This window comes from Rhinopithecus bieti, unplaced genomic scaffold (assembly GCF_001698545.2).
Source record: "Rhinopithecus bieti isolate Rb0 unplaced genomic scaffold, ASM169854v2 scaffold_315, whole genome shotgun sequence".
Classification (NCBI taxonomy): Eukaryota; Metazoa; Chordata; class Mammalia; order Primates; family Cercopithecidae; genus Rhinopithecus; species Rhinopithecus bieti.
Window position 1 is genome coordinate 933524 of NW_016803481.1, and position 13564 is coordinate 947087.

The 13564-nt window shown below is 37.2% G+C and overlaps 1 protein-coding gene across 16 annotated transcripts in view; it reads right to left on the bottom strand.

Moving 5' to 3' along the window:
• HMBOX1 (homeobox containing 1) overlaps positions 1-13564 on the bottom strand; it is a 189891-nt gene that overhangs the window by 80487 nt on the left and 95840 nt on the right. For all 16 annotated transcript variants that reach the window (XR_001887774.1, XR_001887773.1, XM_017884643.1 and 13 more), the window contains exon 4: positions 13099-13184. Coding sequence is in view for 14 of the 16 variants with exons in the window: in XM_017884643.1 (XP_017740132.1) it covers positions 13099-13184 (86 nt within the window). In the remaining 2 variants the exon portion in view is untranslated. The remainder of the gene's footprint in view (positions 1-13098; positions 13185-13564) is intronic.

Here is a 13564-nt window from a genome sequence, read left to right on the forward strand (position 1 = left end):
AGCGCAGTATTGGGGTGGGAGTTACCCGATTTTCCAGGTGTTGTGTGTCTCAGTTCCCCTGGCTAGGAAAACGGATCCCCTTCCCCCTTGCGCTTCCAGGTGAGGCGATGCCTCGCCCTGCTTCAGCTCTCGCTGGTCAGGCTGCAGCAGCTGACCAGCACTGATTGTCCGGCATTCCCTAGTGAGATGACCCCAGTACCTCAGTTGAAAATGCAGAAATCACCGGTCTTCTGTGTCGCTCGCGCTGGGAGTTGGAGACTGGAGCTGTTCCTATTCGGCCATCTTGCTCCGCCCCCATGAGCATATTTTGTAATATAAAAAGTAAATTTATTGTTCAAAAGTTCATTATCAAGTGGCCCAAAGCTATAAAAATTACGGTTAACATATTTAGTCTCAGGAAACTTAGCTTTAGGAAAGTCTATCTGGAGAGACATGAATGAAAAATGATTGCCTGCTGAAAATTAAGCAATTACAATGGTTAATGATAATAACAGAAAAACTTCTATGGCATTTACTATGTGCCATTTGAAACTTTACCAAAACTAACTCATTTAATCCACTCAAGAATCCGTTTAGGTAGGTACTGCTGTTATTCTTTCTATTTTCCAGAAGAGGAGAAACTGAGGCTTAAGTAATTTGGCCAAAGTTACATAATAAGTAAGGGATGGAAATCAGATTTTTGAAGCCAGGCAGTCCATCATCAAAGTGCCCTTGACCATGGCAGTACATTTTCTCTATATACCAAATTGCTATGTAAAGAACAGTGGCTGTGTGGCAAAACAAACAGCAATTAACTGCATGACTATTGGCAAATGAGTCAATCCCCTTAAGCCTGGGTTTTCTCATTTGTAACTGAGGAAGTTAACACCTGCTTCTCAAGTATATAAAACAGTTAGCATGGCATCTAACACCTGATAGTGTTAAACAAGTTATAGCTAAAAATAAGACCCCCCCCAAAAAAAGAGGGTTAGCTAAGAGGGTGCAGGCTAGTAAAAAGCAGAACCACTGGCCATCTATAAGTCATTTGGACGGCTAGATACTGATGGGGATTCAGCTTAATGATAAAGCTGAAGACTGTAAAAACAATGTGGCTAAACAATGGCTTAAGATATTTCTTCTTATTATTTCTTATGCATGATGGTAATTATTTTAACACACAGCACTCAAGAATTTCAAAGACTCTTTTTTATCTCCTAGAAAAATCAAGACAAACTGGTAATAAAATGTCCTGCAAAAACTGTTCAGCAATGGAAGGGCTTGGAAGCAAAAGACAATATGTTTAAAACTGTTAAGGGAGAAAAAAACACTTTTAAGAAAATAGCATATTCTAGTTCTTAAAATGACTCAGAACATTAAATGAAAGATCACAGTAAGAAAGTTTCTAAGAATCCTGGACTACATTTCTCATCAAGAACAATGATGAGCTTGGGGCAGTATTAGGACTTGTACTTTAAAATCAACATGTTCAAAAGCAAGATGGTGTTCATGGATCTGTTTGGGAGATCTAGTGACAGGCCACTCAATTATTATTATTATTATTATTGTTTTTGAGACGGAGTCTCGCTCTGTCGCCCAGGCTGGAGTGCAGTGGCCTGATCTCAGCTCACTGCAAGCTCCGCCTCCCGGGTTTACGCCATTCTCCTGCCTCAGCCTCCCGAGTAGCTGGGACTACAGGCGCCCGCTACCTCGCGCAGCTAGTTTTTTGTATTTTTTAGTAGAGACGGGGTTTCACCGTGTTAGCCAGGATGGTCTCGATCTCCTGACCTCGTGATCCGCCCGTCTCAGCCTCCCAAAGTGCTAGGATTACAGGCTTGAGCCACCGCGCCCAGCCTCAATATATTTAAAACTACTATAGGGGCAAAATCTCATAGCATAGCAAGTAAAAACTATGTTCTTTACTCAGGCATGACAAGGACATAAGGGAAGGGCCACTGCTTATTCAAAGCTAATTTAATTTGGTTTGTGGTTAGTAAATCTGTTATTTTAGGCAACTGGCAAGAGAAAAATATTCCTGCCATGAGTGAAATCATGTAGAAAAGTGCTGGCAGTCTTTCAAATATTAAGGACCCAATAATCTCTAATGTTCTATATTCTATTCTGCTGACTTCAGTACAGGGCACAAGCCCTAAGATCCAGTTAGTAAATTATGACCAGTGTAAGATATTCACTATAATAAAAAAAGGTACATTTGCAAAGACATTTAAGAAAGAAATAATACCAATTCTACACAAATGCTTCCGGAAAATACAAGAGAAAGGACCACTTCCCAACTTATCTCATGAGGCCAATGTTATTATGATAACAAAACTATATAAGGACATTGTAAGACTAGAAAGTAGCCGGGCACAGTGGCTCACGCCTGTAATCCCAGCACTTTGGGAGGCCGAGTTGGGCAGATCACTTGAGGTCAGGAACTCGAGACCAGCCTGGCCAACATGTTGAATCCCCGCCTCTACTAAAAATACAAAAATTAGCCAGGCGTGGTTGCAGACACCTGTAATCCCAACCACTCCAGAGGCTGAGACAGGAGAACTGCTTGAACCTGGGGCAGAAGTTGCAGTGAGCCGAGATTGCACCACTCCACTCCAGCCTGGGAGACAGAGTAAGACATCATTTCAAAAAAAAAAAAAAAAAGAAAAGAAAGAACATAGGAAGTAAAACATAAACCCAGAATAATGTCCCTCATGAACACAGATGTGACAATTCTTAATATCACCAATTTAAATAATATAAAATGGATAATATAACTGAATGGAGCTTTTCCCAGAATATAGGTCAATGGGATTTACCATATTAACAAGACTAAGCATGAAAAACCATGTGGTCATCTCAAAAGATGCAGAAAAAGCATTTGATAAAATACAACATCCATCATGATAAGAACTATTAAAAATTATAAATAGAACTTTCCTTGAAGGAATCTTGGTAAAGGGCAACTATGAAAAACTTACAGCTAAGATCATACTTAACGGTGAAAGACTGAATGTTTGCTCCCTAAGACTGGGAACAAGGTAAGGATGTCTGCTTTTGTCACTCTATTCAAGATTGACCTGTAAGTCCTAGTTCAATAAAGGGGAAAAAGAACAAAGAAAGAAGAAAGACATATTGAAAAGGAAGAAGTAAAATTATCTCTATTCACAGATAACATGATTGTACACAAAATCCTAAACAAAAAAAATCTTTTAAAGCTACTCGAACAAATAAATGAGTTAAGCAAGTTCACAGGTCAATATAATAAAAACAATTGATCTATGATACAAGAAACAAGGAAGTGGGCACCGAAATTAAAAACAATACCAATATAATAGCAACAAAAATATAAAATATTTAGAGAGGAATTTAATGTGTACAAGACGTGTACACTGAAAACCACTAAAATGGTTGAGAGAAAATAAAAAAGACCTAAACAAAGTGGAGAAGTATCAAACTATGTTCATAGATTGAGACTTGATATGATTAAGATGAAAGTCCTAATGTCAGACTGAGCTATATATTCAACATAATCCCAATCTCACTACAGATGTGCTTTTTGTAGAAACTGAAAGCTAGTTTTAAAATGTATATAAAAATACAAAAGATCTATAAAGTCAATAGTGATCTTGAAAAGGAAAACAACATTGGGACAATTATACTTTCTGATTTCAAGACTTATAATAATCTACAGTTTGTATTGGTATACGAATAAAGATGGACAGAACAGAATACAAAGCCCAGAAACAGACCTTGCATGCATGTCCAACTGAATTTCCACAAAGATAACAAAGTAATCAAATGGGGAAAGACTAAACTTTTCAACAAATGGTGTTCCAACAACTGGATCTCCGTAAGAAAAAAAAAAATGCCTCAAGCCTTATCTCAATACAAAAATTAACTTTAAATAGTCCACAGACCTAATGTAAGAGCTAAAACTATAAAACTTACAAAGGAAAACATGAGGAAATCTTTGAGACTTTGTTTAAGCAAATTTTCCTTTGTTTTTTTTTTTTTTCTGAGACAGGATTTCACTCTTGTTGCCAAAGCTGGAGCGTAATGGTGCAGCTCACTGCAGCCTCCGTCTCCCTGGTTCAAGCAATTCTGCTGCCTCAGCCTCCCGAGTAGCTGGGATTATAGGCAAGCACCACCACACCCGGCTAATTTTGTATTTTTAGTAGAGACGGGGTTTCACCATGTTGGTTAGGCTGGTCTCAAACTCCCGACCTCCTGTGATTCGCCCGCCTCAGCCTCCCAAAGTGCTGGGATTACAGGCGTGAGCCACCGCGCCCAGCCCTGTTTAAGCAAATTTTCTTAGAACACAAAAAGCAAGAAACCACAAAAGAAAAAAAATGATAAACATAACTTCATAAAAATTTAAAACATTTGCTCTTTGAAAGATATTAAGAAAATGAAAATGCAAGCCTCAGACTAGAAAATATGTATATCTGTATATTTAAGGGCTTGTACCCAGAATATACAAACAGCTCTTATAATATATAAGGCAAACAACCTGATTAAAAAATAATAGACAAAAGATTTGACAGACATCTCACCCAAGAAGATACATGAATAACAAATGATCATATAAAAAGATGCTCAACATAATTAGTCATTAGAAAAATGCAAAATAAAACTAGAGTGAGATATCATTATAACTGCATTAGAATGACTAAACTCACAGAGAAGCACAAAACACCAAGCACTGAAGAGAATGCAGAGCAGTAAGACCTCATTCTTTGCTAGTGGGAAGACAAAACGGTGGAGCCACACCAGAAAACAGTTTGGCAGTTTCTCAAAAAGTTAAATGTATATTTACCAACAACCCCACAATCCCACTCATGGGTATTTACCCATAGGAAATGAAAACATAATCCAACACAAAAACTTGTACACAAAATGTGCATAGCAGCTTATTTCAAAATAGTCAGGCCCTGGAAACAATCCAAATGTCCATCTACTGACTAATGGGTAAAATAATTTTGTTATATCCATTCAATGGATTAGTATTCAGCATTCAAAAGTCATAATGACTGAAACATGTAACAACACTCATGAATCTTAAAAGCATCATGCTAAATGAAAGAAGTTGGAGACACAAAAGGTATGTTTTGTATGATTCCACTGACATGAAATTCTAGAAAAGTCAAATCAATAGTGAAGGAATACAGATGAATGGTTGCCAGGGACTGGGGGTGGGAGAACAGTCTTTGACTGCAAAGATGCATGAGACAACTTCTTGGAATACTGAAATATTCATATCTTGAATTTGGTAATGATTATACCACTGTATAAGTTTGGTACAACTCAGAAACCTATACTCTTAGGTAAATTTTATCTTAATAAAGGTGATAAAAACAAAGAAAAAACCAATTTCCCCTGCACATCTCCAAGTTTATTTTGTGAGAATCAAACGATATAGTCAAATTTAGCTGAAGTTGACACATTCTGATATTAAAAGCTTTTCTTCTAAGCCGAAAGAATTTGAAACAATGCTTCAAAATTTATAGGCCTCGCAGGTATCAAGGCCCTCAGCTGTAGTTTAGTTAGTGCAAGCGTCAGTTCCTTACTTAAGTAGATTTAGTAACACTAAATATAGTATTACATCTTCCCGACAAAACTATTTGCAGCACCTTGATTTAAGGTCTTACTCTGAGTAAAACTTTCAAGAGTTAATAGGATAATTCTTTACTGCATAAAGGACCATATATATAATTTACAAGAAATGGCATTTATTTTCTCTTCAGAGCCTCTCTTCTGCAGGAAGTTATTTATGATATTTATGATACTGCTTTTTTTTTTTTTTTTTTTGAGACGGAGTCTCGCTCTGTCGCCCAGGCTGGAGTGCAGTGGTCCGATCTCAGCTCACTGCAAGCTCCGCCTCCCGGGTTTACGCCATTCTCCTGCCTCAGCCTCCCGAGTAGCTGGGACTACAGGCGCCCACCACCTCGCCCGGCTAGTTTTTTGTATTTTTTAGTAAAGACAGGGGTTTCACTGTGTTAGCCAGGATGGTCTCGATCTCCTGACCTCGTGAGCCGCCCGTCTGAGCCTCCCAAAGTGCTGGGATTACAGGCTTGAGTCACCGTTTAAGACTGACAGACTACAGCTGAATCTAAGGTTTTGCCATTTTATCACGCACAGATACCTTCTGACTTTCTTACTTGGGTATCACTTCTTCTTTTTGTCATTTATTCCTGTATATTTAACAATTAACATATTTAATATAACAATTTTTAAATTACATTAGGCAAGAAATATTTCACACAACAATCAAAGGAACATTGTATCTAAGTACAGGCTTTTCCCCCATAATCTTAGGAAACAAGAACTGGAGAGAAACAAAATGGTAATTACTGAATGAGGGAAAACCACATCTGTGCCTAACCTTTGTAAGTCATTGTCAGGGCTTGTGGTAGAGTAGCATTTTTTAAAATACAGTTTCTACTTTATATACAGGTGAAAGAGATGCCATTTTATACCCGACAACGAGTCTTCCTAGTATTTACACCAAAAATGTATACTCCTATGCATTGTATCTGAGATGATCGAAGACCTGGCAGGACAAGGAATTTCAATAACTGTACAGAACTGATTTTCAAACAACAAAAAATATCCTCCAAAATTATTTTCACTCCAGTTCCTCAGTTAGCTGTCAACAAAGTGAGAAAATATGGGCATTTAGATGTGGAGAAGGCTGGTTTTTTCCTATGAGGGGAAAAAAAGTAACTTCATGTGTTATGTTTATAAGAAAATAGTTTTCCAAAAAATTAAAGAAGACAGAAGGAAATGAGATTAAAAAGTAAGAATTTTTTGAACCATGGAATAACATCTGTTCCTATTCCCCCAAGGCTGCAAAACAAAAGAAAATCCCAACATGCACTCTGCGAAAACAATTATAACGTGAGTGAATGAAGTACATTCAGAGAAGATTTGAAAAGAAGGTTTCTGCTAACAAAAAGAAAAACTCTAAACCTCTTCCATTTGAAGAGAGAATTATATCTTTCATGTAGAAGCCCACCCTATCTGTAGATAGGTGATAGCCTTCAAATTGGAGATCCACATAAAACTGGTAAAATCCATTAGGCAGAAATTCATAAAATCTTGTTAAATGAGCAAGATAATTATTTCTGGTTGTATTATAATAGGACAATTCCACAGTCTGTGACTTATAGTCTACCAGCATTGCTTTACTAATATAGATAGAAATTCCACTTGTTTATAGCAGCTTTATTCATAATTGCCAAAACTTGGAAGCAACCAAGATGCCATCCAGTAGGTGAATAGAGAAACTGTGGTACATCCAGACAATGGAATATTATTCAGTGCTAAAAGGACATGAGCTATCAAACCATGAAGAGACAGGGAGGAACATGAAATGTGTATTACTATGTGAAAGAAGCCAATCTGAAGCTCCACACTGTATGACTCCAACTATATGACATTCTGGAAGGCAAAACTAGGGAAACAATAAAAAGGTTGCCAGGAGTTGAGGGGAGGAGGTGATGAACAGGCAAAAGCAGAGAATGTTTTGGGCAGTGGAACAACTCTGTGTGATGCTACAATGGTGGATACATGTCATTAAACATTTGTCCAAAAACCACAGAATGTGCAAAACCAATATAAACTATGAACTTTGGGTGACAATGACGTGTCAATGTAGGTTCACTGGCATTAACAAAGGTACCACTCTGGTGCTGGATGGTGATAGTGGGTCAGGGGGATGTATGGAAGGCAGCTGTGAACCTAAAACTACTCTAGAAAATGAAGTGGTGGTGGTGGTTGCTTTTAATATACTGAAACTTTAGTTGATTTTTAATGTCTGATCTTAAGTTCTCTGATTAGGGAACTTAATTATTTACCTTTGTAAAAAAATTTTTGCTATAATTAAATAGAATATGCAGTGGTTTTACCCCACATTTTAAAGATAAGTTAAAAAGTAATTGATCTGAGTACAGTTGGAACATTTCTAAAACCAGTTCAGAACTTGTCTTTACACAAATTCTTATGTTTTGGGAATGAGAATCACTAGGTACAGGTAAGATGCACATCTGATAAAATGCATTTACAACTTAAAAACAATAGAATTTGACAGCTAGAAAAGATATACAGAAGCTGCCATGGTTGAATGTTTATGTCCCTCTAAAATTCCTATTTGTTGAAATTGTTACTTCCAAGGTTTTAGGAGGTGGGATCTTTGGGAGGTGATTAGGTCATGTGAGTTGAATACTTATGAACCAGAATTAGTGCCCCAATAAAAGAGGCCCAAGAGAGACCCTTTCCCCCTGCCACTACGTGAGAACACAATGAGATGGCATGGTCTGTAAGTCAGAAAGCAGGCTCTCACCAGACACTGAATCTGGCTTGATCCTGGACTTCCCAGCCTCCAGAAATGTGAGAAATAAATTTCAGTTGCTTATAAGCCACCCAGTTCACGGTATTTCGTTAGAGCAGCCAGTTCAAATGGACCTAAGAAAGAAACTATTTAGTCAAAGTCCTTTATCTTATAAATAAGGAAAATGAGACTCTGGGTCACAAGGCTATTTTATGGCAGAAAGACCAGAACATTGAGATTCTGTTACTTCTTCATTATACTACATTTTAAGAAAATAAAATTATGGTAAATTTCTTAAAATTCAGAGGCACTGTTTTTTTCTTCTTCTGTGTATTTATTTCTTCAGAGGATATGCATCAAATTAATATATTTCTTTGGCTGATAAGTGCTCATCAAGCTCTGCCCATTTACTCATTTATTCTGCATGCTTGATTTTTTTCCCCAAAGGTCATTAAAAAAACTATTTTTAAGCACTCTTAAACAGCCTAAGAAAACATTTTACCCCGAAAGTGAATAGAGAATACATGTGCTTATTACTAAAGCAAAGACTATGCTTACCAACCCACCATTGTTAGTGAGAATTTAGAATCTTGGCTGACCTCTTACAGAGGTAAAAATCCACCCTTGGTGGGAACAGCTGCGACTGTGAAGGAAGCTACAAATAACATGCTGGGAATTCAGCAGGCACTGTTATTATATCCTGTTTATACTGTCATTTTTCCTATCAGTAGGATATTATTTATACAGACCCCACCCATGAACTTCTTGTTTATCTTATTATAGAAATCCTCTGAATCTATAAAAAGAAACTTCTGTATTTGTTTCTGGAACAAGCACATGTGTTATAATTTTGCACCTCATTACACTTTTTATTTAGCATTTTCTTTTGTTATGCACCACTCGTTCTCATTTTTATCTCAAGGTTGACTTATTTCACATATTAGAGTTGAACTTAAATCTTTTAAAGATAACTTGTTATAAGATTCAGGATAACCACATCCTAAACCTTAAGGTAGATTTCATTAGGTACATATTCTTTGAAGATACACTTGACTAATTTGTTTAAAGACAAAAAAATATGTATATACACTGATGAAATACTGCAGGGAGTGAGCTCTAGGTGACCAGAAGGCTTCCATATTCAGTTTCACTCTAACCTAAGTGGACCAATTACAAGGACAAGGCTTTATTCAGTTCTACCGCCTCACTATTCTCTAGCTGGATCTCTTCTCTGCAGTGAGAAGCCTTGCCCCTGAGTTTAGCTTGATGGCTGGGCACTCTGGGTAAAAAAATGTTAACACAATAGTACACAAAAAACATAGGAGTTCAGTATATTGACCAATAGGACAATGAACCAATATGGTTATCAATCATCCTCATTCCCCAGGCCTGATGTAAACAACTGAAGTAGATAAAGGAAAAATGCAAGTTCCTTAAGGGCAAAAATTCACACAGCATTTGTTGAGCAAATGAATTATTATTTTTGGAGAGGGCACACCACTGAAGAAAGTCACACTGGACAAATTTTCACATGTATAGCTTGTGTCAGCATCACCAGTTCTCCTCTTATACTATAAGGCAGCTAGGTAAACATGGAATGTTCAGAGTACATGCACAATGCTAGACTCTGTGTAAGGAAAGGTCACTCTTGAAGAACACTGCTCTAAAATGCATAACTAAAATGAGTACTAAACCTCAGGGTGATGAACTAAGTGTAATTCATTTCAGAAAAAAAGAGAGGTCTGCAAGGACTAAATTGGTCAAGAAGTTAAAATGAGGGTAACAACTGAGATAATCTTGATAAACAGAAATTCATAAGGCTGGGATGAGGAGGTGAAAGATATCTTTGGCACAACCAAAACTTCGGAAGCATCCAACTGAGCAGAATTCTGGGAATGGCAAATAGTGAAATTCAGCTGGGGGCATACTGAATAGAGGATGGCAACAAAAGAGAAGGCTGGAGTCAGATTACAAGAAATTTCATTTTTTAGACAATGGAGAATCATCAAAAGATATCTGATCAAGGGAAGAGGAACCCAAGCTTTTGGAGTAGAAATGAAGAGGAGGAAGAACAAGTTGGGGTGAGGCTGAAAGCGGGAAGTAAGTTTGTAACACTACCAAATCCCATAGTTATGGCGGCAAAAGAAAGGTTCATGTGGTACAATAGATAATAAATGTGTAACTGTATTTTCAGTTCTTGCTTGCAAAAACAGAAGATGATGGTCGGGTGTGGTGGCTCACGCCTGTAATCCCAGGAGATCAAGACCAGCCTGAGCAACATGGTGAAATCTCATCTCTACAGAAAGTAAAAAATAGGCTGGGCACGGTGGCTCACGCCTGTAATCACAGCACTTTGGTAGGCCGAAGTGGGTGGATCACCTGAGCTCAGGAGTTCGACACCAGCCTGGCCAATATGGTGAAACCCTACCTACACTAAAAACACAAAAAATAGCCAGGCATGGTAGCGGCTAGCGGGCGCCTGTAATCCCAGGTACCTGGGAGGCTGAGGCAGGAGAATCACTTGAACCTAGGAGGAGGAGGTTGCAGTGAGCTGAGATCACACCATTGTACTCTAGCCTGGGCAACAGAGCAAGACTCCATCTCAAAAAAAAAAAAAAAGTGAAAATAAAATTAGCCACGTGTGGTGGTGCACAACTCTAGTACCAGCTACTCAGGAGGCTGATATGGGAAGATCACTGGAGCCTAGGAGGTGGATGCTGCAGTAAGCCATGATCACCGGCCACTGCACTCCAGCCTCGGGAACAGAGCAAGACCCTGTCTCAAACAAAACCAAAAAACAAACAAACAAACAAAACAAAATAAAACAGGGGATGGTATCATGATGACCATTACTGAGTGAGGTAATGTTAAACAATGCCAATCCACTGAAGTTAAAGTCAGTAAAGTTTACCAGTCTCCTAGAATAGCATTTCTCAAACTGAAATTACTTGGGCTTGTGGTTAAAATGTAAATTATGTTTCAGCACATTTAGAGCAGTATTCAGTATTTCTACAATTCTAACAAGCTCCCAGGTGATGCCAAAAACGCTGTTCCATGTACTATATTTTGAATAGCAAGACGGGAAAACATATCTTTCAGTTTCCCTTTCCAAAAAAGTAATACTATATTTAATGCATCATGTTTAACCCATTATGGTTTATCCAATGCCTTTAGATATGTTCAAGAAATGCTTTTTAAAGGTATGTTACTATGATTTGTATTAACTAAGGTTGGATGGGTTTCAAAGCTACTATTTTAAAAGTCCTAAATGATTTAAGATTCAGAGAATTCAATACACTAAGAAATGCTTCTACCTGAAAAAAAAAAAAAATCAACATTGCAATGCTATTCTGTAACACTAAAATTTTGTCTTTTTAGTTTTAGGCTGGCAAACTGGAAGATACTATTGCTTCTAGTAATGGAGGCTGAAATGTAAGTACTGAAAGACAACATTTCATCTTTTCAAAGTCCAGATCAGTGAGTTTCACTAAAACCTGCTTGACTTGTCCTTACATTGCATTAAGCACCATAACTTGGTCCTTGAAGGTAAAGGTTAACAACATATTTTAAATATTCTATAGAAAAACACCCAAATACTACAACAACTAAACTAACACACTATCCTTTGGTATAAGACTTCTACACCGAAGGACACCTTTAATTAAAGTATTTTACCATAAACAGAAGTGTTGTTTATAAAAATATATTACTAGTGTAATATATTAAACACACACACACTATAAAAGATTGGCTGACCTTAGATACTTGGGATGAAATGTAAGACTTCTAAACTCTGGAGTTTCATTTTTAACCAAATTAATGGCCAGTAACAACCTTTTAGGTAAATTAGTTCCAATATGTATCATGGTCTAGAGAACAGAAATAATATTTTTAAATCATAAGTTATTGTTGAAGATCAGATCCAAGTATTTCATTGTAGAAGGAAGAAAACGGAGGCACAGAGGTTAAAAAGCCCAAATTCACATAGCCAGCTAGTAGAATGTTAATAAAAGGAGGAGAGAATTAATTTTTATATCTATCAATATACAAAGTATAACAATGTTGCAACTACAAAATGTACTTGAAAGAGTGTCCGGTTCTTCTAATGACTAACGTCCAGTTAATTTTTTAAGGGTCTTATAAATCACTGAGATCTAAGAAAGGAAGTTCACACATTAACAAACAAAAGACATCTGCCCCCAAATTTAAGAACTTCATTAAAAAATGCAATCTGAATAGAGAATGACACAATACACCACATACTAAGGATGGGGCTTGGGTGGGGGTGGAGAATGGGATGGAATATAAAGAACAAGGAGAAGACAATGGTAACTCTTCTCAGTAATGTTTCAAGGAATGCTTTTACATATGCAAAAGTGGTTTAAAAAACAACTTTCTTTACCCTCATGAATCATTTTTTAACTGGTATAATCAGGAGTTATATTTGGAGGACTACAAAGCTTTTAAAAATATATAGTATAGAAAGCAGTTGGACGTGCATGTGTCATATGCTCTGTTACAATCAAAAGCAAACTATAGGAACCTTTTTTAGCCACAAAATAGGGAATTTTGTGCTTATTACAAATGCTATAAAGTTTACTAGCACAAGTCAAAAAAAATCACTAGAGAAGTTCAGTGATATTGGAGATAATGGGTTTTAAATCACAGGCATACATAATTATGCCTAAGTTGACAGATCTGCACTGCAATGCAGAAATGCAAGCATTATTCCAACATCTGCACCTGAAGGCAGAGACTAGACATGATTCCAGAATAAAGGGCTCTTCAGCTCTTACCTGTTACCTGTGCAACAACTGCTTGGGAAATCCTCCGATTGGCAAGAAAGGCTTTGATTTCCTCTTTTATCACACTGCTGTCCCTCCTAACAAAAACAGAAGACAAGACCAACAATGTATGTTGAAGGTAGAAATCCTCATCTTTGCTAAAAGAAAGGTGAAGTAGAGAGGTGAGGAGAACACAGAAAGGACACAAAAATAAAGGGTAACAGACCAAACTTGTGTGAAAATATGAAATTACAATGAACCAAGAAACACCAAATATTCAAGTCCTAAAACATCACACCATCAGACAGATGCTTTAGTGAAGACCGTAATAGATATAAGTCCCATACCAGAGGATGGTTAATCGCATGCTCTTTATAATTCATATTAGGAACAAGGCTGTCATATGGTATATACAAAGTTTCATTACTGGGGAATGAATGTATCTTACAGAGACAGAAATCCTAGAAAAATAAAGAGC